Source organism: Melanaphis sacchari, unplaced genomic scaffold (genome assembly GCF_002803265.2).
Source record: "Melanaphis sacchari strain LSU unplaced genomic scaffold, SCAv2.0 Contig4_pilon_pilon, whole genome shotgun sequence".
In the NCBI taxonomy this organism is placed as follows: Eukaryota; Metazoa; Arthropoda; class Insecta; order Hemiptera; family Aphididae; genus Melanaphis; species Melanaphis sacchari.
In genome coordinates this window covers 5,511,728-5,538,175 of record NW_020271335.1, presented here as the reverse complement: position 1 = coordinate 5,538,175, position 26,448 = coordinate 5,511,728, and the positions used below count along the sequence as shown (strand labels likewise).

The following is a 26,448-nucleotide window of genomic DNA, read 5'->3' as shown; positions in this document are numbered from 1 at the left end:
TTTTTCACTGAGTTGTACCAAATACTCTTACGAGTGATCATTATATTTTTGTTTTATTTATAATTCAGCTACTACTACTACTATTTAGCACTTGATAAAATTAAGTAAAATTTTGAGAAAGCACAAACTACATACGAGCGAAGCCGGGTATTTCAACTAGTAATACTTAAAACATATTTAACAAAGAAATCATCCTGTGATTTGATGTATTGAAAATATTATAAAAAAATATAAATGGTGTTGTGGTATATAGATAAAGAATGAAAAATATTTATACATGAATGACGTTAGTATTTCATATTTCATTATTAAACGAAAGAACATTTACAATGAAAAGTTAATAAAACTAATCAAGAGGAACATGTTGCGTCTATAGTCGACTGAGTAAGTATCGTTCTACTCTCACGCGTTACCGTCACGGACAGACATACATCCATAGCTTCCGCTGAAAGTCCATAAAACGGAATTGCCACAGTCAGCCACTCCCAACACTTTGTCGTCCCAATAAATACATACACTGTTTTTTTTTTTTTTTTTAATTAAACACAATAATCAATACTAAATTTTGATATAAAACAATTTTAACATAGGTTTTATACGAACACATATAAATAACATATAATAATATCATGATAATAATAATAGTTATAAATTATAACTAAATATCAATACTTTTTTTTTTTTATGAATAAAGAAAAAAAAATTACACTTTCTTCTTTACTAATTTTTATCTGTCAAAACCTACTACAGAGCTTAATGGTCTTTAACCTAATTTTTCTCCACTTATATCATTTACAACGTACTAGTGAAATTTTAACTTACGACTTTACCGGTTGATGCGGCTTCCCACTTACTCTAACCTAGCCGAAGTCGTAGTGCGATTTGATATTTTATTTTCTTTTCTTAACTCGTTTCTTTTAAACAATACTGAGGGATAGATATTTTTATATTAAGTATTTCCTTGCTTAATCAATTTATGGATTTCTGTTACTAACGGATTATTCACGAGACTTTGAACCATATACTTACATATAATATCAAATGGATTAATTTTAGCTACTCGGTTTTCACTGTTATAAAAATACTACTATACCTCCATCAATTTTAAATTCTAATCTCTACTTTCTTTACTTTTTGTTGTCCTTGTTAAACATCATACCGCTATGGCGTTTATAATTTTCTTTCACTTATCCATTACTATGAAACTTGAACGTGTACGATGATATTGTGGTCTCGACAAAATTGTTCAAAAACGGATGAGTTAAAAACAGTACCTGTATTTGTTATCAATCTCGTTGGTTTGCCATGATTAGTGATTAGTGATTACATATACACTCCGACACACAATATGAGGTCTCAATAGTTGTCACGTTCTTAATGGCCTTTAATACGACATATTTACTCAATCCATCTACAATGGTTAATACATACTTTTGTCTCTTTCCCTTAAAACAAAAAGACCTAAATGATCTAAATGAACTGTATAAAAAGGCTTTTCATTGCCTTTATCTAGTTGGTGTCAATACACGTCTCCAACTCTGGGCATCTTATACATGCAATTAATATACCGTATTATATATTTAGTAAAAAATTCTTTCATTTTTGGAAAGTAAAAATATTCTTTAACTTAAATTGAGATTTTATTTATACCTAACTGTGACGATTGCGTTAAACTAACCACTCACCATATATAAACGAGTAGAAACAGCTTCTATCTTCCCTCCGTAAGCCTATAGGTACAACCCGTCCACTTTCAACCATATATTTATTTTCAGCATTGAGATATTTGACTTTGATTTTAGTAATTTACTACTATCTCATTGTAATGCGGCCACTCAATCGGTAGAGTTGCATATACCAAACACCAAATAAGCTCAGGTCTCTAAGTCCGACGCTCGCTCTACCAGTCCACGACTCAATACATCTGGAACCAAATTTTAATCTCCTCTTATGCATTCGATAGTATAGTTAAATTAGAATAGCTTCATGAACCATATATATATATACCGAGATAATTTAACACAAGTATCGGTAACGCCTCGGAACTACTTGTTGTGTTATCCTATACCCCCTTCGTCAACTAAATAAGTCATTATTGCGAAAGTTCTATTTACAAAATGTGACATCCACACCAGTGTTTTGGAGATAAAGTTCACAGCATTACTTGATATTTTTTCCACGACTAACAGTTTACAGGCCGTACTGCTAATGGTAGATAATGATGTGTGATTGTTCCGTGAATGAATATCCTACTAGTATCGTTATCTCTTGAACACCATTCGATACAACATTAATCAATACATAAGCATTTATGCCATCGATACAAATGTTAGTCTTGAAACCACCTAACGTTTTAACTTGATCAAAACCATATCCAATCAATTCATCATAAACTTCAGTGTCATACGTAATTAGGTCTTTCACAATAAAATTTTTTAAATATTTGTCTCTTACGGTTAAATTAATCACTTATAATACTGCTGGTTTCTGTTATTTTCATATAATATTTTTTGCGGTGGCACCTTAGGCCTAGGGTTTCTGCACTTGATACGCTTCTGTATTAATTTGTCTTGTATTTGACTTCGGAACACCGAAAATAGGTCACTTATGACGTCGTTTAGACAATATAAGAGGTTAGAAAAGCTGGATTTATAGAAGTATAACGAAAGAAAAAGATTAATACATAAATGATGTTAGTATTTTTATATTTCATTATTAAACGAAAGAATATTCACGGTAAAAAGTTAATTAAACAAATCGAAAGGAACGTGTCGTGTCTATAGTCAACCGGGTAACTAACTTTCTACTCTCACATGTCACTGTCACAGACAGACATACATTTATATAGCGTCCGCTGAAAATCCATAAAACAGAATTACCACAGCATCCTTTTTGAAAAATTCTTAGGTAATACTTTTTTGGTAAAAGTTAATCTCTTCCGATTTCACAACTAACCTTCCACATACCATTTATGAATATTTGAAATAATTTAAAGTGTATAGGTAACTAAATAATTTACATAATTCAATAATAAGGAACAACTTTATGTAATATTATACATGGTAAAACGCTTTATCAATAAAATCGTAGTATTTTTATTCGACGCACATAACAAACATTAACAATACATATTATAATATGTTACATAAAATTTAAAAAATTTTGCATTAAAAAAAAAAAAAAAACCTATCAACAATAATACAGTACATAAATATTAAAGTGAAACATTTAAAAATTAAAATGAATTTACCCTCCTTCCATCATCATTAGTTATCAATACAAACATGAATTACGCTATGAGTATACAACCAAAAATGTATGTTATCGTAGGGCAGATAATAATGACGATGTTGTTAGACTGCCGGAAGCAATAGTTGAATAAACACGTTTATTTTTAGACAATAACATAATATGGTCTCACACAAATGACGTTGTATCCTATTCAAAACAAAAATAAAATAAAATGTCATTAAAGAAATAATAAAAACGGATATAAGTAGGTAGATAGTAAACATTCATGACCCACGCATTTCGAATTATATCAACAATACAAACATAACTTTTATTTTTTGTATGCCTACATAGGTAGGTACAGTGAGCGACATATAACCCTTACCGTTTCATGAAACTCGAAAATCTGTCACAAAAAACCCCTTGAAACTATAAATTCACAACTCGATTTTCAATCGGTCGGATGTTTTTATTTGTTTTGGAAATTTTTCCAAACCACGAGTAAAATCAAACAAAATTTCGTTAAATAAAATAAGTGTAAATCATTGTTTATTTTCAAGTATGCTCATTTTCTATAATAAAAAATGAAAACTTAATCTAAAATTAAAATAAAACTCCAATTTAAATGTACTTAAAATTAAACAACTCTGAAACTTAAATTAAGTGTAGCACACTCTATACGTGTATGTATAACAACCCATTAACGTATAATTTAGAGACAGGTATTTAATATTAAAATGTATTTCAATTTAAATGTAATATTGTAAAAGATTGAGTAAATGATAACAGGCTCTTGATTACCGTGCATTAGTAACAAAGGGCACGTTTAGTATATACACTAAATAACTCATTTAACGTGAGACACTTATTATTTCCTAAAATTTTAATATTATTAGTTTCAAAAAGTTTTTTTATATAATAAAAAGTTGGTAGTTAAAAACAACATTTTGCTAGAAAAGTATAAGTTTAACTATTTTATATCATTATCATATTATTTTTAAATTTTCAAATAACAAATATGCATTTTTAATTCTCTACTCTAAAGCAAAATATTTCAACACATAAAAATTGAATTTTGAACGAATAGCTTTTGATAAGTATTAATTATATAAGTTAATCATTAATATTTTTAGTTGAGCGATCTGGAGTACCCCGCAAAATGTTGGTCCACTACTATACTCAATACTTTTAAACAACTTGTTCGAAATAATACTCCAAATAATATTCTGCTTTGAAATATAAAATTAAAAATTTATGTTATTATTACAAATAGTAAGAAACGTCAAAAAAAAACGATAAAAAATATTTATTTATTTTAAATGTTATTTTATAATGACTTAAAATTATATAATATGTAAAAGAAATATTTTAAAACCCACTAATGTTTTTTGAAATAATGATTGTTCAATATTAAATGAATCACCCCGTAAAAACCGTACATATACGCATAAAGTTTGAAATTATAGCTATTGTTATAAAAAGGCGCTACCAACTTCCTAAGAGTATGCATATAAATAATACGTATGTGTATACCAATAAGCGTTGTGTACTTCATATACCTATAATAGTGTACAGAGCTATTTGTCCTAAAGACATTTACAATAAAAACATTTTAGTTAACAGTGCTATACTACTCATGTTGTTGGAACTATATTGGCTGGAATATAAAACAAACTTATTATTTTTTTGTTTTTTCCGTAAAAATAAATGGCAGAGATGGCGAATGTGACGCGGGAAAAAAATATTATAAAAATAAAAGATAGTTAATAATTAGAATCGACGGAACTGCTTGATATATATATTATACAGAGTGGATCTTTAAGCGAATATATTATTTTTTAAATTATTTAAGTTTCAAGTTTATGCGATCAGAGTAGTAAGTCGACATTTTGTGGGGTTTCACCGTACCACTCCATTTCGCACATCAAAGCTTTAAATATTTATTTATAAGCAACTTGTCCGAATTTCGATTTTAATGAACCAATATACTTCGAAAAATATTCTGTTTCAGAAAATAAGATTAAAATTGTATGTTGTCATTCTAAAAATTATGAAACTTAAAAATACTATTTTATTTTGACTAAAAATCATGTTAAAAAAAATATAAAATTCCTTGAAATAAAGAGTATTGTTTGATAAAAGAATAACTCAGTATAAACATGTAACAATAATATTCTATTTAAATATTATATACCTACAGCGAATGATATGAACGCGGTGTGTATCTGTATAAGGATGAATAGGTACCATTAATGATGGTTTAATTTTTTTATTTAAACAAAGCTATAAACAAGTTTTCATAACTTGAATGTGCCGTATGACACCCTTCCCAACGACCCCTACAAAATATAGGTACACATAACGGATAGAACACGATTACGTACCTTTGTCCTTTTTAGCAATACGATTGCGTATGTTTGTGGATGGGTTATCAAATGTTGTCAAATTTATTAATTTTACCATATTATACTTAATAAATATCTAGTAAAATATATACACTTCCATAACAATCAATAACAAATAACAAAATATACCAAATAAGAATAACTAAAAATAATAGTAAAATAATTAATAAATAAATAAAATCGTCAGTAAATAGTTAATAAAGCTTAATATTTTGTACACAATAGTGTAAAAAATCAGGTAAAATCGTACGTAATCGAAAAAAAGGTATCTCCGATAACTAACGTATGCAATCGTGTTTTACCCCACATAACACGATACATAAATTATAATTTAAACAGCAATTTATGTCTAATTTGAGTGCTGAAGCAAGGCACAAGAACCGTCAATTCGACCAGCTAAAAAAAAAAAAAAAATGCTACGTACATAAATCGACAGAACATGCAGGAACCATGATTTTCGTGTATAAAATCTTTACGCTGTAGATGACGTACTGAATGTATGATACATATAAACATATAATAAACTATTTGGTATATTATATAACACAGTGGTGACCAACCTTTTTTACCGATGGCCATAAAAAAATTCTCGGCGGGCCAAAAATTTAAACTTTTTCTTTGAATTAAATTTTACGTTTTATTTTAGGAACATCGTAATATGGGTATACTGATAAATTTAATTATTTATTATACATTGATTGTTTTTAAACTAAACATAAATTACTTTGGTAGGCCAATTAATAAATGATCGCGGGTCGTACTTGGTTACCACTAATATAACATATCAAATATAAAAAATGTTGAAACCCTCACACCTTAAATAATATACGTCAAATTATATTTAAAAAAATAAAAAATATATAAACATCAACAACAACTGAGGTCTATATTAATGGATGTCTAGGTGTGGAGTATAGAGCAAGGGTCTCTAAACTACAGCTCGCGGGCCGGATGCGGCCCCCGAATAAGTTTTCATCGGCCCGCCAAATAACGGAAAATATTCTAAAAATATATATACCTAGTTTTCATAGTCGTTATCGCGCGCACGAGCAATTATCAGCTGTATTAGCTGTAATTTATAAATTATATACGAAAATTAAATGTATTCATACATTTTGGCCCGCTAAGAGCTTTTTTAATTTTATGTGGCCCTCGGATAAAAAAAGTTTGGAGACCCCTGGTATAGAGTATAGACACACACTTGTAGGTATACACATTATATTTATATTGTATTCTCTACGCTATACTCTATGTGAGCGATTTGACCAGAAATTGACGTTAATATGCGTAACACACAAACCCTTGTATATTATGTAACTATAAATAATACATAAATTATATATCGAGACAAAAAATAACCCCGTTAAATATATACCTAAATGATACCTATATATATATATATATATAAAACTGTGTGTGTGTATTTGAAAACAATTCATTGTGCACTTCACATTATAATATTATAATGTCGTAATGAAATTTAAATTCAACGATCAGTCATGCCCGATAATAAAATAATATATTATGCTATATAATATGCATCAAATCAATATTCAGACCATTTTGAATGTTATTCTTAATCACGTTATGATTACATTACACAATATATCATTACACACAATGAACACCTCACTCCGAGTTCAGGGTTTCCGAGTAACAAATGGACACGCTACACATATGCGCATATAAACAAAACGCAATATACGTAATAAATACAAGGTGAATCGTTATTTTCTAATATTTTCGCATACCCATACCACTACTGCAATAATTAACGGATGAGAAAATAGAGAAACGCGACCCACCCGCCACACGCACTCACACTATTACATACGTACACATTAGATAATTAACGCGACATCTATAACAATAATAACGAGACAAAAGATAATTTTTACCTACATTTAACATTAAAGGTACCTGTAGTATGTAGTATCATCGATTTCCCAATTTACATGCCGTTGTAAGCGGGGCCACCGCCGGGTTCGGGCACCACCCAATTGATATTCTGCGTGGGATCTTTGATGTCACAAGTCTTGCAGTGGATACAGTTTTGAGCATTTATTTGCAACCGATCGCCTGTGCCATCTTCCGACGGTACGTATTCGTAAACTCCTATCAAACAAAAAATAACTATTGAAATATAATCGTATAGATTTATAATACATAGACTTTATCAACCATGATATTAAGTATTACGTATAATTGTATAATTATAAAAGCTGCATATCTATATATGTTCAATGTACCAGATGTTTCTTTAATCTTTTTTCCAAAATTCAGAAAGTAAACAAACTTATTAGATTTTATTGCTATAATAGCTCTTCTAATCTAAAAGTTTAATATAATAATGATAATAAAACAACAACAAAACTATTCGTTCAATATTTTTTTAACAAATACTTAGTAGTTTAGTTCAGATAATAAAACTCCGATAATCACTAAAATGAATGTAAGTAAAACAATTTAAAATTTGATTATTTCTTCGGTATTAAGAAAATGTGTATAATTTTTTATATGAGTTATAATTATAAAAAACGCAAATAACTACATGTACTGATAATATTAAAATAATATATCATAATAAAATAAATATACAAAGGATTTTATCAAGCATACTCACCTACATATTGATAAACAGATAATTATTTTTTAAATTAAGTAATTTCTGAGTTATTATAATTAACATACTAAGGATAATAGTTCTTTAAAATGATTTTGCAAAAATATGAAATATATATAAAACTAAATTTAATATTTATTGCACTGTCACTCAGACAAGTTTTATAAATTATAAAATGTTAATAGATTAATATTAATAACTATAATTTTCAAATTACCATATATTACTAGTATATTATCACTGATCTATTACTTTTATACAACTAAGTTCAGCAACACAATAACTAATCATTTCAATTTTGGTTTAGATATATTAGTGTTTTCAAAAAAATTATCTGATAATTTATAAGAAAAAAAGTGAATTCACATTTAAGCAAAAGAATTAGGATCGCTAAAGAAGACACGTAAAATGATTCAGAACTCAAAATATATGATGGTATTAAAAAAAGATCTTAAATAATACTTAAAAAATCCAAAAATCAAAATTTAAATAAAAATATAATTAAAGAAAAAAATGTGAGTGAGCATACTTGGTGGATTATCATTTATGGTAGCACTAAAAGCATGTCCAATAAATACAATATATCCGAGATTATGGTAATAAAATTAATTTATTTTAATAGGATATGCAATACAGGAGTTACGTTTGTAGAAAACTATACCAAAAAAATATTTAAGGTAAAAATAATCGTGATAATAGGGAGTGCTTTTTATACCATTTTTTTTTTCCTACAGCAAAAAACGGATTAGTTTTGAAAACAAATTTTGTTTTGTATTAAATTAGAATTTCTGTTTGTTAATAGAGCTTAAACGACGATTTGATTTTTTTTTATTATTTTAATACAAATTTATAGAACATTTTTGTTTTTACTACAAAACACATTACTTTCATACCTATTAAAATTTCTAAGTACAAATAACAAAATATGCTCAAAGAATATGAATTTTAAATTATTTTCTTTTTCTTTTTAATTACTACTGTTAATTATAAACATATTTGAATTTATCAATATAAAATTGAATAAACTTATATTCATTGATCACTTATATAACTTTCATATCAATAAAGTAAACGTCCATTTTCAAACACCAATTAATTTAAATGAAATAATAAAAAAAAAGCAAGACCACTAGTAAATAAGTATAGAACTTAAAATTATAATTAATATTACATTTCATTAAAATGTTAGTATATGACGTACTAATGTATAAATTTGATCAAAATTCATGATTTACAATGTACAACAAAATCAATTATTTCACTACTTTAACAAATTATATTTTTTAATTTATATTTTTATTATATAAAATTTACTAACTCTTTTAAAAATCCGTGAAAACATAATAAAATTTAAAACATGCTAATAAGTGAAATAAAATATTTACTACGCTTCTGATAACGAAAGATAGTTCTACTCCTACACGAATATACTTGGTGATATTTAGTTTTGTCTATATGTGCATAATGCATATACATCATTGAACAGAAAGATATATCGGTTAATATTTAGATCGGATCTAAATTTTTTATAATTACCTACAGTAGGACCAAAAACAAGAATATTTTAACGTACAATTAAATCAAATTAATTGTGTATGATAATATTATAAAAACTATTACCTTGCTAACTTTTAAATAAAAAATAATATATACTTAAAAATCAAATAATATGAATATTTATAACGAAAAACAATTAAAATGTATGAATACCCAAAAATAGAAAATAAAGGACTGGGTTATAAACATTCGAACTCTAGCAAACAAATCAATACAATTTAAATATTATTTAGCCAAAGACATATTATTACATATTAAAGTGATAAAGATTCTGATAACAGATTTTAATTTTTTATCAAGTCTACTTAATATTGATTATCCAGTTTGTTTAATTTTATTTCCAAAAACCAAAATTCTAAAAATGTTTGTTTAAAAAAACAGGGATTTAAAAATTTTTACATTCATATTTATAAAAAAGTTGAAAATATTAAAAATGTGTGAAAGATTTCAAGTAGACTTAGGTTTACTTAACGAAAAATTCAAATTTTTTTCAGAATTCTTATCAGCTTACCGATGTATCAGTACGTTAAAAATAAAATACGACTAAATTTCTATGTTGCACGAGAGTTAGACAAAGATAGAAAATCGCCACATCTTATCCCTTAATACATTACACTTATGTAAGTGTTACAAAATATAGGTACCAATTTTTGGATTTATATAATTATATTACACATTATGTATATATTATAAAAGTTAGGTATAAACACTCATTATCACAAAAGCGCAAATAGTTGTATATTAATAATAATTAATGATTGTTTGCCATTTGAAATAATTTTATTTTCTCGAAATTCTAAATCGTCTTATTCGTTATGCCAATATTAAATACAACGACACTAAAGTATGCATCTTGACACCAAAATAATTGTTTTCTCTATCTTACACACGTGTAATATAGTTGATAGTCAAAATCCCTCTTTACAGTACACTCAGTGTGATTACATATTTGAAATTAAGTTATTAAAACAATTAACAGTCATAAAAATAACATGATCTATGGTTTCAGCAGCTTTTTTCTATCAGTATTTTTGTTTAAAAAAAGTGTATTAATATCTATGACTAACCAAAAGCTTACTAAAATTCCAAGAAAATATGTCTAATAAAACACAGATATTATTTTTCATAACTGTTAAATAATTAGAGTTAATAGTATTGATAATTACATTTTAATAAAGTAATCACAATGAGTAAAATACGGAGAGAACCTTTTACATTATAATATCCTATAATTGTATAAGACAGAGAAAAAATGTTAACTGCACTCTCAAACGATAATATAATCAAAGATTAATCACAAAACCTTATGAACACTCCACTCAATACGTTCGACGTACACAATAAACGACCATAGCACGTTACTGTGATACTAATTAGTAGTAAATAATAATTGTAATTTATAATACAATGGGCGTGAAAATTAGACGAAATTCTAATCTAATTTGCGAATAATTGCGGCTTGACTATGCCACTGCCGTACAATATTCTGAAAAGTAGAATTACCAGATTAAGTCACGGATGAGCTGGCGAAACGTTAATTTTGTTTTTGTAAGCACTCGAACATAATATTAACATAGACAAGCAGACTTAATTAAAACACTTATCAACGATCAATCGTTCTTATAACTACATATTTATATTCGTATATTATTTATATGTACCACTGGTACCAGTTAGTGATGCAATTTACTGGTTAATATTAAAATAGCTACACAATGGGATAAATAATGTTTTCATGCATTATATGATTTAGTGTACTATAGTAATATCCAATTTATTTCAGCCAAGCGAAGTACATAGGTACACATGCTAGCTGCAAATATCGGGTCTTGTTAATATTTTACGGAATTAAAATTATAACCCACGGAAGCCGAGTCGTTAATTTAAAGGATTATAAACAGACTAACTGAGTAATTATCTATTTTTTTTTTTACAGTAATTATTTTAAATATAATGTATATAATGTTAACACGGTTGATATTAAATTCATAAATAAACAGATAAAAGTATATTTTATTTTGAGCTACAGTCATATAAGTTATAACATTTTCCTCGAAACGTTACAATACGCTACGATTTCAACAAATCTGTTATTACTTATTAAAAAAATACGCATTTTTTTCAGTAAGTACGCGATATATTATTCTGTACAATGCATATGTAATTACCTAATAAATTAATAAACATTAGACTTAATATAACTCATTGAATGTTTTTCGTCTTTCGTATTAATCGTTAATTTTTAATATTATTTTTTATAAAATATTTTATTATAAAAATATTATTAAATAATTCTAAATTAAATTTATTAACTTTTTTCGTTCAAAATTCAATTTAATGAATTACTAAAATATATAACAAATATAAGTTAAAACATGTTGTAAATTACATTATTACGACATTAGTCTCAAGGCGTATTTAAATAAATAAGCATATAATTTATGAAAAAGTAAGTCAAAACTTATTACCAAGCGCAACAATCTACGGATCGATATTTACTCATGTAACCCTACCAGTAAATGTGTATATATACAAATAACACGACCGTTATTATATAACATTTTCTTGTTCACCGAGGGAATATTAAGTCCTAGGTTTTCCCACAACATAAACTAATGTGGAGAAAGACATACACGTACAGCCTGCCCTACAGCTAGACAATAAATTTAAATCAATTTACTATTTATATACAGCCTAGTAATAGTCGGAATTGAGGAAGCCAGATGCGAGAAGGTCGTAATACCCAGAAACTTCACCCCTTCAAGTGTAGCATCCCGCAATATGCAAAAATAAAAAAAAAGTACATTATATTTTAGATATTTGCATTTTTATGAATACGAAATTAATGAGATATTAAATTTTATAGGCTTAAGCTCAAATACACACCCTTAACCTTAGTACCTATACAATATTCGTGAATTTCAGTCGTTGCAATGCAGATCCAACTGTACAGCAACAGAATAATGGTGCAATAAATATAATATAATTATTGTACTTTTATTTTTTACTAACGGCAAAGCCATAGTCGTGTAAACTAAAATTTAAAAGTAGGCATATACATACAAATACGTATTTTATTCATAATGTATAAAAATAAATTATACATAATATATACCTAGATAAACATTTGCGAGATATCACTGCGAATTTATGTGGTTTGGCCGTAAGTGCGTACTACGTACATAAACAGATCACTCCTTGCCACAGCGCATATATTATAATTAATTAATAATGATTAATAATTATAATAAGCTATCTACCTATAATACCTTTTTCTATTCTTTATATATATATATATATATATTATATTATATTATATATATTATATTTATATATCAAAAACTATTAAAAAAAAAAAATATTTATTTATTTTTAAAAATTATCTCTATTTTACCCACTAAACGAGTACTTAACACTTAACAATTAACATATGTAAATTTTGAAATATTTGCATAAACTATGTGTATAATATAAATCATTAAACTTAAATAATTGAAAATTGCGAAAACAATAAACAAAAAAAAAACAAGGGCAGTTTCTAAGACGACAATACTATGTCATACATACGTGATTACAGAAAGTTAAACGTGGTCAGAATATTACCATTACCTAGATAATAATAAACCTAACCTATGCTAGCAAAACGCAACTAAAAAAAGCTATCAAATACAAAACTTTACGAACATTTTAATACAAAATTATATAATATATTACGATAAAACCTCTTTGATATTAAATGCACTAAGGTACATAAAGGGTAGGTAAAAACGGGTGAGCTATACCTGTATAGCAACTGTATTGTATTAATGTATCATACATATTTATACATAATATAAAATATTCGGACGAGAGTTTAAATATCGTATTATAATGGCTGCAACTGTTTAATATAATAATACGCATGTACAATCACACACATATCACACATGGTGGCTTATATATGACGTGTGTGTGTGTGTATTATATATTATGATGATTGACAATGCATCCCTCGACCCGACGTATAATAATAATACGTGTTTTTGGCACATCTGCTCAACTTTGGCTATACACTGTATAACCCGGGGACGACACGCATGGGATCACAGTCGCCGCCCCGTTCTATACACATATATTATATACCCTTCCATTATTTTTACGTTTCATAAACGACGTTAACACAAAACGCGCTCTCGGCGGGGTCGCGACTTGCGTGACGATGTACAGCCAATTCAATATTGTACAATGTACAATGCACCAAAATTACAATATTCGACACTTGTAAAATAACCCAAACCAAAAACACGACGGGCAATCTGTCGACGAGAAAATGGAAAACAGATCTACGTCGTTATTACTATTATTATTAATGCTGTTGTTACTGAGATGAAGGGCCGTGGCATTTAGGTTATTGCGCTAGGCAACTGGGGTGTATTTAATATATGAAACATAAACTATCCTACTGTTTGGCAAGCAACAACAGGCACAATCGACCGAAATAGCTGATACTATAGAATTGACAGTTCTATCTAGCGATCAAAAAGTCCTGAATAAATAATTGTAGACACTAGATGACGTTTAATAAAACTTTAGAAGAATCCTTAATTTTTTTTTTTTTAAACAAATATTACATTTAAATAAGCAAACAAATTTGTATTACCCCTCAATCAGTGTTTTAACTAGTTTTGTTCTTGTATCATACAATTTGCCTATTGCGAAAATACAATATTAAATTAAAATTCTAAAACAAACACTTGACAGTTAATAATAATTCTATGAAATAAAAATCAAAATTGTGTTGAGCTTTTTAATTTTTATTTCTGAATCCAAATTTTAAATATCAACAAATCATTATATTTTATATCATTTAAAATAATAATATTTATCAAACGTTTTTTTAGGGGACTTAAAGATTTTTTTTTAATTGGTTGTCATGATAGATATATACATAATATATATGATTTTAAGTTACTATATTAAAAATACTTTGTACAACATTATAATGCAAGTATTATATTTTAAATTCAATAAATTGTAAGTCTTGTATATTTTATTCAAGAAATTTTTAAAATAAAACTATAAGCTATACCTTATAAGTTATTAGTCTATAGTTTAATTATTTGTAGACATGGTTAAAAATAATTGTTTTCAATTAACAAAATAATATCAAATTGTTGACAGATAACTGTAATACAACTATATAAAAAATAATGCAAAAGGGAATATTAATGTGCTCTTACTCTTAACAAATCTATGTATAAAAATAAGCCACTGCATTAACTATACTTGATGATTACATTTTACAGGTTTTATATTCAAAGAAACTTATTTATGTAATACTTCAAGAACTATTATTAAGTCGATAATAATTTGTTGAACACAATACTAAATATTGAATGATACGTAAAATAAAAAATATGAGAAATTGTAAATTTCCCAAGGTTTATTTTTTTTTTTTTTTTTATGTTAATTTCCTGATTTTGAATTATATATCATTAAAAGAGCACATAAGTTACATAAACTAACAGCTAATAACTGACATCAGGTACATGTGGAGTTATGGACATAAATTAATTTTAATTTTAATATAATAACTATAAATATGTTTAACCACAAACTAAGACATATCTAATCATATCTATAACCAATGTTATTGCCCTATAAAATATTGATTTATGCATAACTTTTTATTTAAAAATTTCATTCATGTGAAACTTATTAAATTTTGTTTCAATTTTTTTTTTTTTTTTTTTTTTTAATATACAATATTATTTCTCATTTTAAAGGTAAATATTTTTCTAATACCCAATTTAAATGTTTCTTTGTACATTATTCTAACTAAATTTTATCAACCCAATGGATTAAATTATTTAAGTAAAATATACATAGCTGCAATACATATTATCTCACTATCTAGCTCACTTGATTTGATAGCTTATATACTATACAATTTAATATAGTATGTTAATTACATTCATTCAAAAAACACAACTTAAACAAGATAATGTATAAATATAAAAATGTAATTCTAAATTAAAATTGTTAAGCCATTGATGCTATAGTATAAACATGCAATATACATCATGCAAACCACGGTTAGATGATTTAAATAATGGATAACAAAACTAGTCTCTTTTTAATATTAAACAAAATTAAATATTAATGAATTATAACTAATTTGGTAAGACAAACATTTCTAAATTATTTTATGACTTTCAATTCTGTTTAAATGTTTGGTCTAATACTGTGAAATACTATACAGTTATCGCCATCTATTGACTAATACTAAAAAAAACCTAACCAAGTTTGTAACAGTACTGTTTGGTAGATTTACAAATACAATAGTTTTAAAATAAAATAAAACATTATGAATGTATCATATCATATTAATAGCTACCTAGTATACATATAGCTGTGAATTATTTAAAGTTTACTAATTATTAGTATACATTATACACCATTTAAAGTAAGATACTTTTTTTAATCTGTGCATAATTAAATTACAAATAGTTTTACCTGCAGGGCAAAATCTACCTTCTGGACCATCGTACAAATTAAGGTTTGTGTTCACAGGAACAGAATCATCTAATAATGTTAAATGGGCAGGTTGATCTCCTTCATGGTTTGTGCCAGTTAATGCAACAGAAGACAAAATATCAAAACTTATTTTTCCATCAGGTTTTGGATACTCAATAACAGAAACTTCAGTCTTTGTTTTCAGTCTTTCATTATCAGGAACTTACATATATTAAGAAAAAATACTCATAATACACAATTAAGTAAATAAAAAATAATTTAAAAAAAATGTTTATACATACCTCCATGACTTAGTGTCCATGGTTCTTTTCCTTTAATGGCAAGTGTAAATCCAGAATATACCATACCTCCAAATAATCCAAGCTTAGTGTGGAATGATGGTCGAACATTTCTTACTTGTTTTAAATCTGACCATATCCAACTGCTTTTTACTTTTTCTTCGTAGTCTTTAAGTTCCAAGCCTGTATAATAAAATATTTGTAAATAGATTATATATTACTTTTCAAAGTGAAAAAATAAATCTCATAAAAATATTTAATTTAAATTTCAATACTATAAATATATTTATAAGTAATCTGATAGGTATAAATTAAATTATAAACTATATTTTTACATGGAGACCAAACTAAAAAATAATAATTGAATATTGAACTCTGTTTCTTCAAAAATTCATTAGTACATTAATATGAATATATTATACAGTATATAGAAATAAAAATGATTTACCAGTAGTTTGACTTATTTCAGATGAATTAAATATGGCATCAAAAGTTGATTCAGCAGCAAGCAAGCCAGATTTCATTGCATAATGAGTACCTTTAATTTTTGGTACATTTAAAAATCCAGCCGTACAACCAATTAAAGCACCGCCAGGAAAAGAGAGTTTTGGAATAGACTGGAAACCTCCTTCATTAAGAGCTCTAGCACCATATGCGATCCTATGTAAGAAAAAATATTTTTATTTATCTATTACTAACATATTATTTATAAATAATTATTATAAATTAACCTTTTACCATCCTCAAACAAAGGCTGAACATAAGGGTGATGTTTAAATCTCTGAAACTCTCTAAAAGGAGATAAGTATGGGTTACTATAATCAAGTCCAACAACAAAACCAACAGCAACAAGAGGAGTGGATTCATTCAAATGATAAATAAAGGAGCCACCATAAGTATTTTTGTCCTGTAAAAATAATAATCACAATTTTAATTTTAATTTTTAAAAATATAAATAAATATATTTATGTACTTTATATTTTTATATGAAAAATACCACAATTCAAATATTTAATAATATTGATATTTTTTGCTACAAAATAAATACATAATAATATAGCTATTTAAATTCTAGTTTATTTTATTAAAACTGAATTATTTAACATCAAACTATTCAAAAGAATTTTGGACACTTGATCACTTCAAAATACAAAAAAAATTATCTAATAAAATTATTTAAAATTTAAAAATAAGTATAAAAATATTATAAATTCTAGCAAATTGTAATTTTTGAAATTTAAAAATAAAGAACCACTTTGCTGTACACAGCAAGTTTCAAATGTATCTTGTCATCAAGTTACTATATTAGATATGTTAAAATTGAATTTGATAATAATAATTGTGGTGTGGCTTGATGTGGCGCATTGGCTGCTACCAGTCATGGAATGCAACTAAGAGTAAGTAACGAATATAGCTACTAGCTCCCGGATGGGTGACCACCCAGATTCATAGTAGTTAAAAACCTTGCCCACACATACACATGTTTGCTAATCTAACCGTAACAATCTTAAAAAAAACAACCTACCGTACCAACCTTACCCCTACAACAGCTAATGGCCATAGTCGCCAAGCTTAAAAAAAAAAAATAATAATAATAATAATAATTGCATAATACAAAAAACAATTTTGAATAGAGATCATCTATCAGCCTATATCACTAAAAATGTTTAGTTATATTTTCATACTGCTATTATAGTAATTTATATAACTATTGGTAATACAATAGGTAGAATTAAATTTTACTTGAAACAATCAATTTATTAATTTTTATATTATTTTTAATATCTTTAGAATCAATACCAACTTTAAACAATATAAATAAAATTGAAACAATTATAAGAGTCCACAATAATTTGTTTTTAAATTCATAAAATAGAAAAACTGATTTAGTCAAAAACTAATTTAGAATAAAAGTGTCATATATTTTTTTTTTTTTTACTTATTATTTTTAGGAGTACTTTGAATTTTTGACTTTTATCTTTTAAAAAATCTAAAAGAATCAACTAGATTCACTTTTTTTACAATAAAGATATTGAACTTAAACACCAAAGCATTTTTCCAACTAAAAATCATATTATAGAAACAAAACAAAAAATCACATAGTTGTAATATCAATGTATTTATTCCCTAAAAATTTAAAATTGAATATTATATACATTTTGAACAAAAATAATTTATACATTTTTTTAATCTTGATAAACATTGTAAGAATTTGAACATGCTTATAAAAAGTTGTGACCATATCTTCGATATTATTTAATATTTATTTACTGTAACAAAAATTGAATCATACATAAAATGAAAAAAAAAAAATAAAATCATAAATTTCAAATATCTAATAGCACCAAAAGAGCAAAAATATTTTGAAAATTAATCATGTCAAGTTAATGTTAACATGATTGTTTAACAAAAATTTCAAGTATCTGTGTATGTTGTTTTTTTAATAACAGTAAAACAATAATACCAATTTTTCCATAAACTAGTATAGAATAAACATTTAAGAAGAATCCTACATAGTGTTATCTTTGTCTTAAATACAACACAGAAAATTTGCTTTCAACAGAATCCATGTTAAGCTGATAACTTTAATATTAAATTCAAATTACCTGTTATCAAACTTAAAAGTGAATATCTAAAATATCTTACAGACATTAACTAACATTCTGATATTAAAGTATATGCCATAGTTAAAGTCATGTAAAATATTAAAACATTTAAATGTTCATAACTCATTCGAAAATTATAATGTTAATAAAATCTCATAAAATTCCTTGATAATACTCTGGCCTTTAAAACTTTTTAATAGATGAATTGACTTTATTATTAAAACTAGCAACATAAAATAGATTCTATTAAACACAAATTTGCTAAGTTGTATATTACATAGTAATAATATGTGTGATACAAAATCCTTCTTAGTTTTACCCTAACATTTATTTGTTTTTTGCAATTACTATTTACTTTGAGCAAATACTGAGAATTTTCTTTTTTTACCTGCCAAAAATAGCAACTAAATCCTCTTTTCTGCCACAAACTATACTCAGAGTTTAAGATTAGAGTATTTTTCTACTAATAAACATGTAAAAAAAAAAACAGAAACAAACATGTATTGTAAAAGAAATACACTTGAAACCCTGCTTTTAAAACAATTTCTATAAATAAAGTTTAAATAGATGATAAATCATTCGAAAAACTATAGGTATTTTATTAATACCTAGAATTCAATAATACATAAATTTGAAAAAACAATTAACGCCCATTTTCTCAGGTATCCAATCAATATACTAAATAATATCAAGATGATAAAATAATCAAATATGTATGTCAATAATGCTGAAAGTTTTAATTTTACTGATTAATTATCACTTCATCTGAGTGGTTGTAATAAAACCTTTTTAAGAATGAAATATGTACAAACTCAACAACTTTAATTCAAATATTTCAAATATATCCATTATAAATTTAAAATTCATTAATAAAAATATATAAGAAAAAACACTTCACATGTACTATACAAACATACTATTAATACTTTATACAATGCGTCTTTTAAAATGAATCGATTATAATACAAAATATTTATTGATTTTATAATTTAAAAACATCAAGTGGTACCTATAAGTTTTATTTGTTTAATGTTTATTTGCAATATCAATACTAAAATGTGTATTTTAAAATAAATAATTCATGAAACATCCTGTATTCTGTAGACTACTTTTGAAGTACTATAATACTACACAACTTATTGAAAATATATAAATATAAATTTCAAAATTTGTTATTAAAAAAAGTTACCAACACTATTGCAAGATGACTACGGATAATAAACCTTTAGTCCTAAAACAATCTCTTAAAGATTCTTTTACACATTTTTTTTTAAAAAAGTTGTCTAAAGTAGTAGTTACAATAATTATAATTGCACTTCTCATCTACTACTATTGGAAATTTACATGGATTGTAACCGAAAATGAAAATTCAAGAATTAGTATGCTTCTATACACAACGTATGTAACTTTAAATATAGCACTTATCATAGTATGTTTCTTCAATATTTTTATGGGACATGATATTTATAAAAGTTTTACAAAAAACATTGCATACGTAGATTTTTTATCAAAAAATTTAGAATTAAGTTACAAAGACAGTATAATTACATATATCAATTTTAAGACACTTTTACTTATCATCACAACAACAGCCAGTTACATAATACTTTATCATTTAGCATTAAATGAAAATGATTTCCCATCAGTTGATTTTACTGAAATGGTTTGTATACCCATAGTTTGGATACTTATACTTCAAATAAATGCTAAATTAAATCAACTAGCAAAACGATTCAACTATATAAAGAACATACTAGAAGCATATATGGAAAAATCAAAGAGTATTTATTGCATTCAATGGTATACAGTCAGACCAAAAGATATAACTGTATTAAACCGTATGCATTTATTCACATACATATCATTTACAGAAGTTTGCTCATATTACAATATTCAACTATTGGTATTGGTACCAAGAGTTATATTTTTTAATGTATTGCCAGTTCATTATAATATAGTTACAGCACTTATAGCTGATGAACGTAATGCATCACATACATGGTCTCAAATATTCACTTTATCTATAATTATTCTCACAATATGGCCAATTATTCATCTGGTAAAAAGTACGAGTAATACCTTTGAAAAAGTATGAAATACTATATTTAGTGAAATATTCACATAACATGTTTTTGTTTCCTGATTAAGTGACCATCGCATCAACATTAATTTAATCTGTTATATATGTAATATAAAAACAAAAGTATGTGTACTTCTGTAATCATGACTTTTTGGATCAGTTTAAAGCAAAGCAATCTATAATATGTTTTATAAAGAACAATATTTCCTGTGCATATGCTTATTTTTAACTATTACTAACCACTTAGACAATTAAAATATTAAGAACTATCTGACCAATACACAAAATATATTTATAAACTCTTCTGTAATATTATAGGTCTCTTTATTCTAAAATAAACTTGAGTTATAATTATGGAAATATGGAATACCTTTGTTGCTTATATTATGCAAATAGACAAAGAAAATAAATGTTGGTGTGGAGGACTCTAAAGTACATCATAGAAGTATCTATGTATAAATTAAATCAAATTTAAATCAATTTATGTGAATGTTTATTTATGAAATAGATATTATTCTGAAAAGCAGTTTATTTAATTATTCTCAATTATAGGGAGCACAAATAACACAAATAATTCATAAATTGTTGGATATGGGACAAAAGCAAGATATTGAAGATGAAGTAAGAAGAATATCTAATTTAATTTTTAATATTTTAATTAATAGTTAATAGTTTATGAAAACTAATTATATTTTCAGCTGTATTTATTTTCTGAACAACTATTAAAAAGACCATTAGAATTTTCAGTAAAAGGATTTTTTATAATTAAACCTTCGCTTGTTGCTTCAGTATGTATAACTATTAATATATATAATTATAATGTAAAAATATTTACAATTTTATAATATTTTAGATGATGGAGTTGATTATTACATACGTAATAATTCTCTTGCAATTTCAAGATTCATTAAAATCTATCTCTCCAGCTCAATTTTTAGTTAAGCCAAGACCTGGCTGAATGCAACTTACTAATGGCCAGCCAACAGTATGTTCTACTTTTCCAGGACTATGATTTTCAGGTTTTACTTCCCATATTTCCTTAAGACCAAGGCCATATGATTGTGGTGCACAATTTTCACGTAGATTAAATTTTTTAAATAACTGTTTGGTTAGATGACCATGACAACCTTCAGCAAATATAGTGATTTTGGCGTGCAATTCCATACCACGTTCAAAACTATCCTACAAATGGAATATTTTATATTTAATTTATAAATGTAATTTTACTTTAAACTACAATTAGATGATACTGTAAAAGATATTTAAATACCTTGGGTGATCCATCTTTGGCAATGCCAACATCACCAGTTGCAACTCCTTTCACTGAACCATCATCATGATAGAGAACTTCTGCAGCTGGATATCCAGAATAAACTTCAACACCTAAGGATTCAGCTTGCTCGCCAAGCCATTTTACTAAATGTCCCAATCTCACAATATAATTCCCATGATTATCCATTGGCATACCTGTTTTATATAAATTTATTTCATTTAAATTGACACTTAGATAAATTTAAAAAAATGTATTACCAGGTAAAATAGGTATAGGTATACGACTACTTTTGGTGAGATAACCAAACTTATCGTCTTTCACTGGAGTAATTAATGGTGCACCTAAATCTTTCCAATCAGGAAACAGTTCATTTAATGCAACTGGATCAACAACAGCACCAGATAGAATATGATTACCTGAAATAATATAAAAAAAATTGCACATTAATACAATCGTTATAATTTATGTTTTAACTTCTAAGCTAATCAAATGTTTGCAAACCTAGATTCTTATTAACTAATCATTTCATTTCTATATTTATCAATGAATAAAACTAAAATAATTCTCAGATTATGGGTATTAACAGTAAAGGTCCAATGTGTCTATACATTTTTATTAGTATAGATAGGTTTATAGTATAGTAATTATGGGTTCATCCTGTATGAAATATTCAATTATGTTTTTTTTAATAATTTTTATGATTTATTATGATACTATTACTTTAGATTATTAATGAAAATTTTAGAAGTTGATATACCAAAGACTTTAGTAATAAATAAATTATATTATTATTATTTTTTAATAGATTAAACAAAATCTATAATAATTAAAATCTTACCAACTTCTGATGCTTTTTCCACTACACAAACTCTTAATTCCTTGTTTTTTTCAGTTGCTAATTGTTTTAATTTTATTGCAGCTGATAAACCAGCTGGTCCACCACCAACAATTACAACGTCAGCTACATCTTCATAACGTTCCATTGATATATCTATACAGTACAATATTAATTATGATTATAAATAAATTAACTCAAAACAATAAAAATACCTTTCCATCTTTGATCAGTTTCTCGTGGACGCACAGTATAATGTGTTGTTATTTTTGGTGAAGCGACTGAATAAAGACGGAAACATGATATTCCTACTTTACGGACTATAAAAGATTTTGTTCAAAAACATTATAGTTAATAATATTATTTATAATACACCAACAACTTAAAATTAATTAACTAAGTATTGATTTTAATGTAATAATATAATATTGACTTAATTCTGTACCACTGACAAAATGTATCTATAAGTACATTACCTAAGTACTTTTTATAAACATTCTATTAACAATTAATTTACCTCATACAATAAATATATAGGTAATCAACTTATACTTAAATCCTTAAGCCAGCAGCAGTGCAAAATAAACCTCCAGTACAAGCCTGGATTCTGAAATATTTAGGGCCCCCCATATACTAGATATCTAAATAATATAAACTAAAATTGGTATTTAGTAAAATTTATGTTTTGTTTTTTTAATATTGTATTGAATTTTGGTAATTGGTTTGAAACTATTTTTAATTTGTTCTCATTGGTGGCAAATAATGTGAATATATTTTAAACAATTGTTTAGTATTATTTTTTTCAAATACATTATTACATTACCAATTAATTCAAACACAAAAAAAACTAATAAAAACTTCTTATATTTAAATATTATTTATGTTATAGTTACTGTGACACATATTATATCATATAGTAAATACATTTAATAAGGACATTAAGAAAGTAAAAAATAAAAATACTTCATTTTGTTGTTAAAAAAGTGTCTTACAAGTTTAATTATGCATTTTATACGGTGTATAGTGTTCAAACTATTTACTTGTGACGCACAATGCAATTTTATTTGTATTAAAAATAAAATAATATAATACTATTCAGTAAATTGTTTTTTAAGGGGGGCCCCCATTTTCTTTTGTACTGAAGCCTTCAGAGTTCAAAATCCGGCACTGGTCAGCAGTCCTCATAATGTAACCCTTTAACAAATTATACATGGCCTCTTCTAAAAATGAACTGATATTCTAAAATTCAGCATTATACATTTTTAAAGAGTAAATAAAATACTTATTTATTGGTTTTATAATACCAAATATTTTTTATTTATCTTATTGAGCAAATTATCTTCACAAATTTAAATTAATTTACTACAAGTAATTTTAAAATTAACAATTAGTCTTTTCCAAAATCCTAGCAAGGACTGTTACCTCAAACTTTTTCTTTTTTTTTTTTGTCACTTATTTATCCTTAAAATATATTTATTTGTAAAGTATTGATTTTATTACTATTAAGTACAGTATACAGTAAATTACAAAATATATATTATGAAACTACAGCATTGAAGAGCACAAAAATAAGATTTATATAAAAAATAAAATGATGTAGGTATAAGCATAATTTATGTAATTGTACTTTAAATTAATTAATTACAGTTTAGTATTCATTGAACAAAATAGATTTTTAGTACTATTTTTCTTTTAATTATGGTTTTGTAAAAATAAAATTAATCCAAAATGTTTAAATTTTTTTTTTTTTTTTATTGACCTTGTACAGTTTTTATTAAATAGTAAATACAAAAATCACTAAGATACTTACATAACATATTTGACGTTGTAGCCATCATCTTAAGTATTTAATCTTTAAATTTTTTAAAAACATACAGAAATTACACTGAAATTTACTAATAAGTAACAATGAGCCCAAAACTTAACTGATGTCTAAACTGAACTTTGGCTACTTCCGTATTCAATTCTATAACTTATGAGTAGTGGGACTATCGAGTATCGCTGTAAAATAGTTTCGATAATAAAAACGATAGACATTGCCCATTGGCCTCGTTTTGAAATAGTATTTAATTACATCACGGGACAACAATTTAATATCAAGGTATGTTTACATGGGTTTATCACTAAGAGCTTAAACACTGTTATTGTTTTGTAATCATATTATCAAGTCCAAGATGTAATAACAGCTGACTATTTAAAAATATATATCAATCAATATTGACCATTTTAGTATATTATTCACACAGATATATACTAATACTAGATAGCCGTCTTTGTATACACCGCCGCAAAATAATTGAAACCGACGCCATATGCAAAGAATACAACTCGGTAAACAAACGTTATCAATATTAGACTTTTATCAGTATAATACATATTATTATATTATAGACATTTATTTATATCATTGTATTACTTAGTACTTACCTATATTTTATTAATTCTCACTTTTTCAGTTCTCTGTTTTATAGTATTAGACAAAACTGTTAATTAACCTATACAGTATGTATTTATACTAATCTACGTAAATTTGGGATATAACTAAATTGTAATGTTTTATGAATTATGAAATATGAAATAAGGAAACATTGTCAAAAATACTAGGATATAAATTACAGGTACTACCTTATTATAATTACTTATATTATTAACAAAAATAACAATTATTAAACAGTAGGTAATACAAATATAAGTAGGTAGGCACTACTATTTACCAACAATAAGTAATTTATTATTCAACTAGAATACTGAACGACTGAACAGAATATCATAATATTATTTTGTTGATTACTAAGTGATAACGTTTGTTTACCGAGAGTATTCTTTGCATATGGCGGCGTGTTTCACTGATAACAAGAAGACGGCTATCTAGTATTAGTATATATCTGTGATTATTCACATTTCGAGTGATAAGCACTTGTCCGAAAAATGATAAGAGTATAAAATGATAATTCAGAAAAGCAGTGCTACAGAAGCGCCAACCGAATGAATCAAAATTACCATATTCAATTATGATTAGGGTGCAGTTGTCCGAAAAATGATAA

The 26,448-nt window shown here is 25.9% G+C and overlaps 2 protein-coding genes across 3 annotated transcripts; one reads left to right on the top strand and one right to left on the bottom strand.

The window, feature by feature from the left end:
• Nucleotides 1-3,173: 3,173 nt before the first annotated feature.
• LOC112598785 (electron transfer flavoprotein-ubiquinone oxidoreductase, mitochondrial) lies at nucleotides 3,174-25,563 on the bottom strand. 2 transcript variants are annotated; one of them, XM_025345397.1, is made up of 12 exons: nucleotides 25,215-25,563; nucleotides 23,620-23,724; nucleotides 23,408-23,560; nucleotides 22,827-22,985; nucleotides 22,567-22,763; nucleotides 22,266-22,478; nucleotides 17,342-17,517; nucleotides 17,059-17,270; nucleotides 16,614-16,793; nucleotides 16,312-16,533; nucleotides 7,539-7,751; nucleotides 3,174-3,438 (listed from the first exon to the last, which is right to left on the bottom strand). In XM_025345397.1, exons 1-11 carry the CDS (start codon nucleotides 25,240-25,242, stop codon nucleotides 7,588-7,590), a joined length of 1,809 nt encoding a protein of 602 aa, XP_025201182.1. In that variant the 5' UTR covers nucleotides 25,243-25,563; the 3' UTR covers nucleotides 3,174-3,438; nucleotides 7,539-7,587. The 2 variants fall into 2 exon arrangements, with proteins under 2 accessions (XP_025201182.1, XP_025201181.1); XM_025345396.1 differs by having other exon boundaries at nucleotides 7,557-7,751; nucleotides 25,215-25,562.
• On the top strand, nucleotides 20,421-22,259 carry LOC112598786. Its single transcript, XM_025345398.1, has 4 exons — nucleotides 20,421-21,305; nucleotides 21,849-21,917; nucleotides 21,995-22,084; nucleotides 22,150-22,259. Exons 1-4 carry the CDS (start codon nucleotides 20,421-20,423, stop codon nucleotides 22,252-22,254), a joined length of 1,149 nt encoding a protein of 382 aa, XP_025201183.1. The 3' UTR covers nucleotides 22,255-22,259.
• Nucleotides 25,564-26,448: the final 885 nt, after the last annotated feature.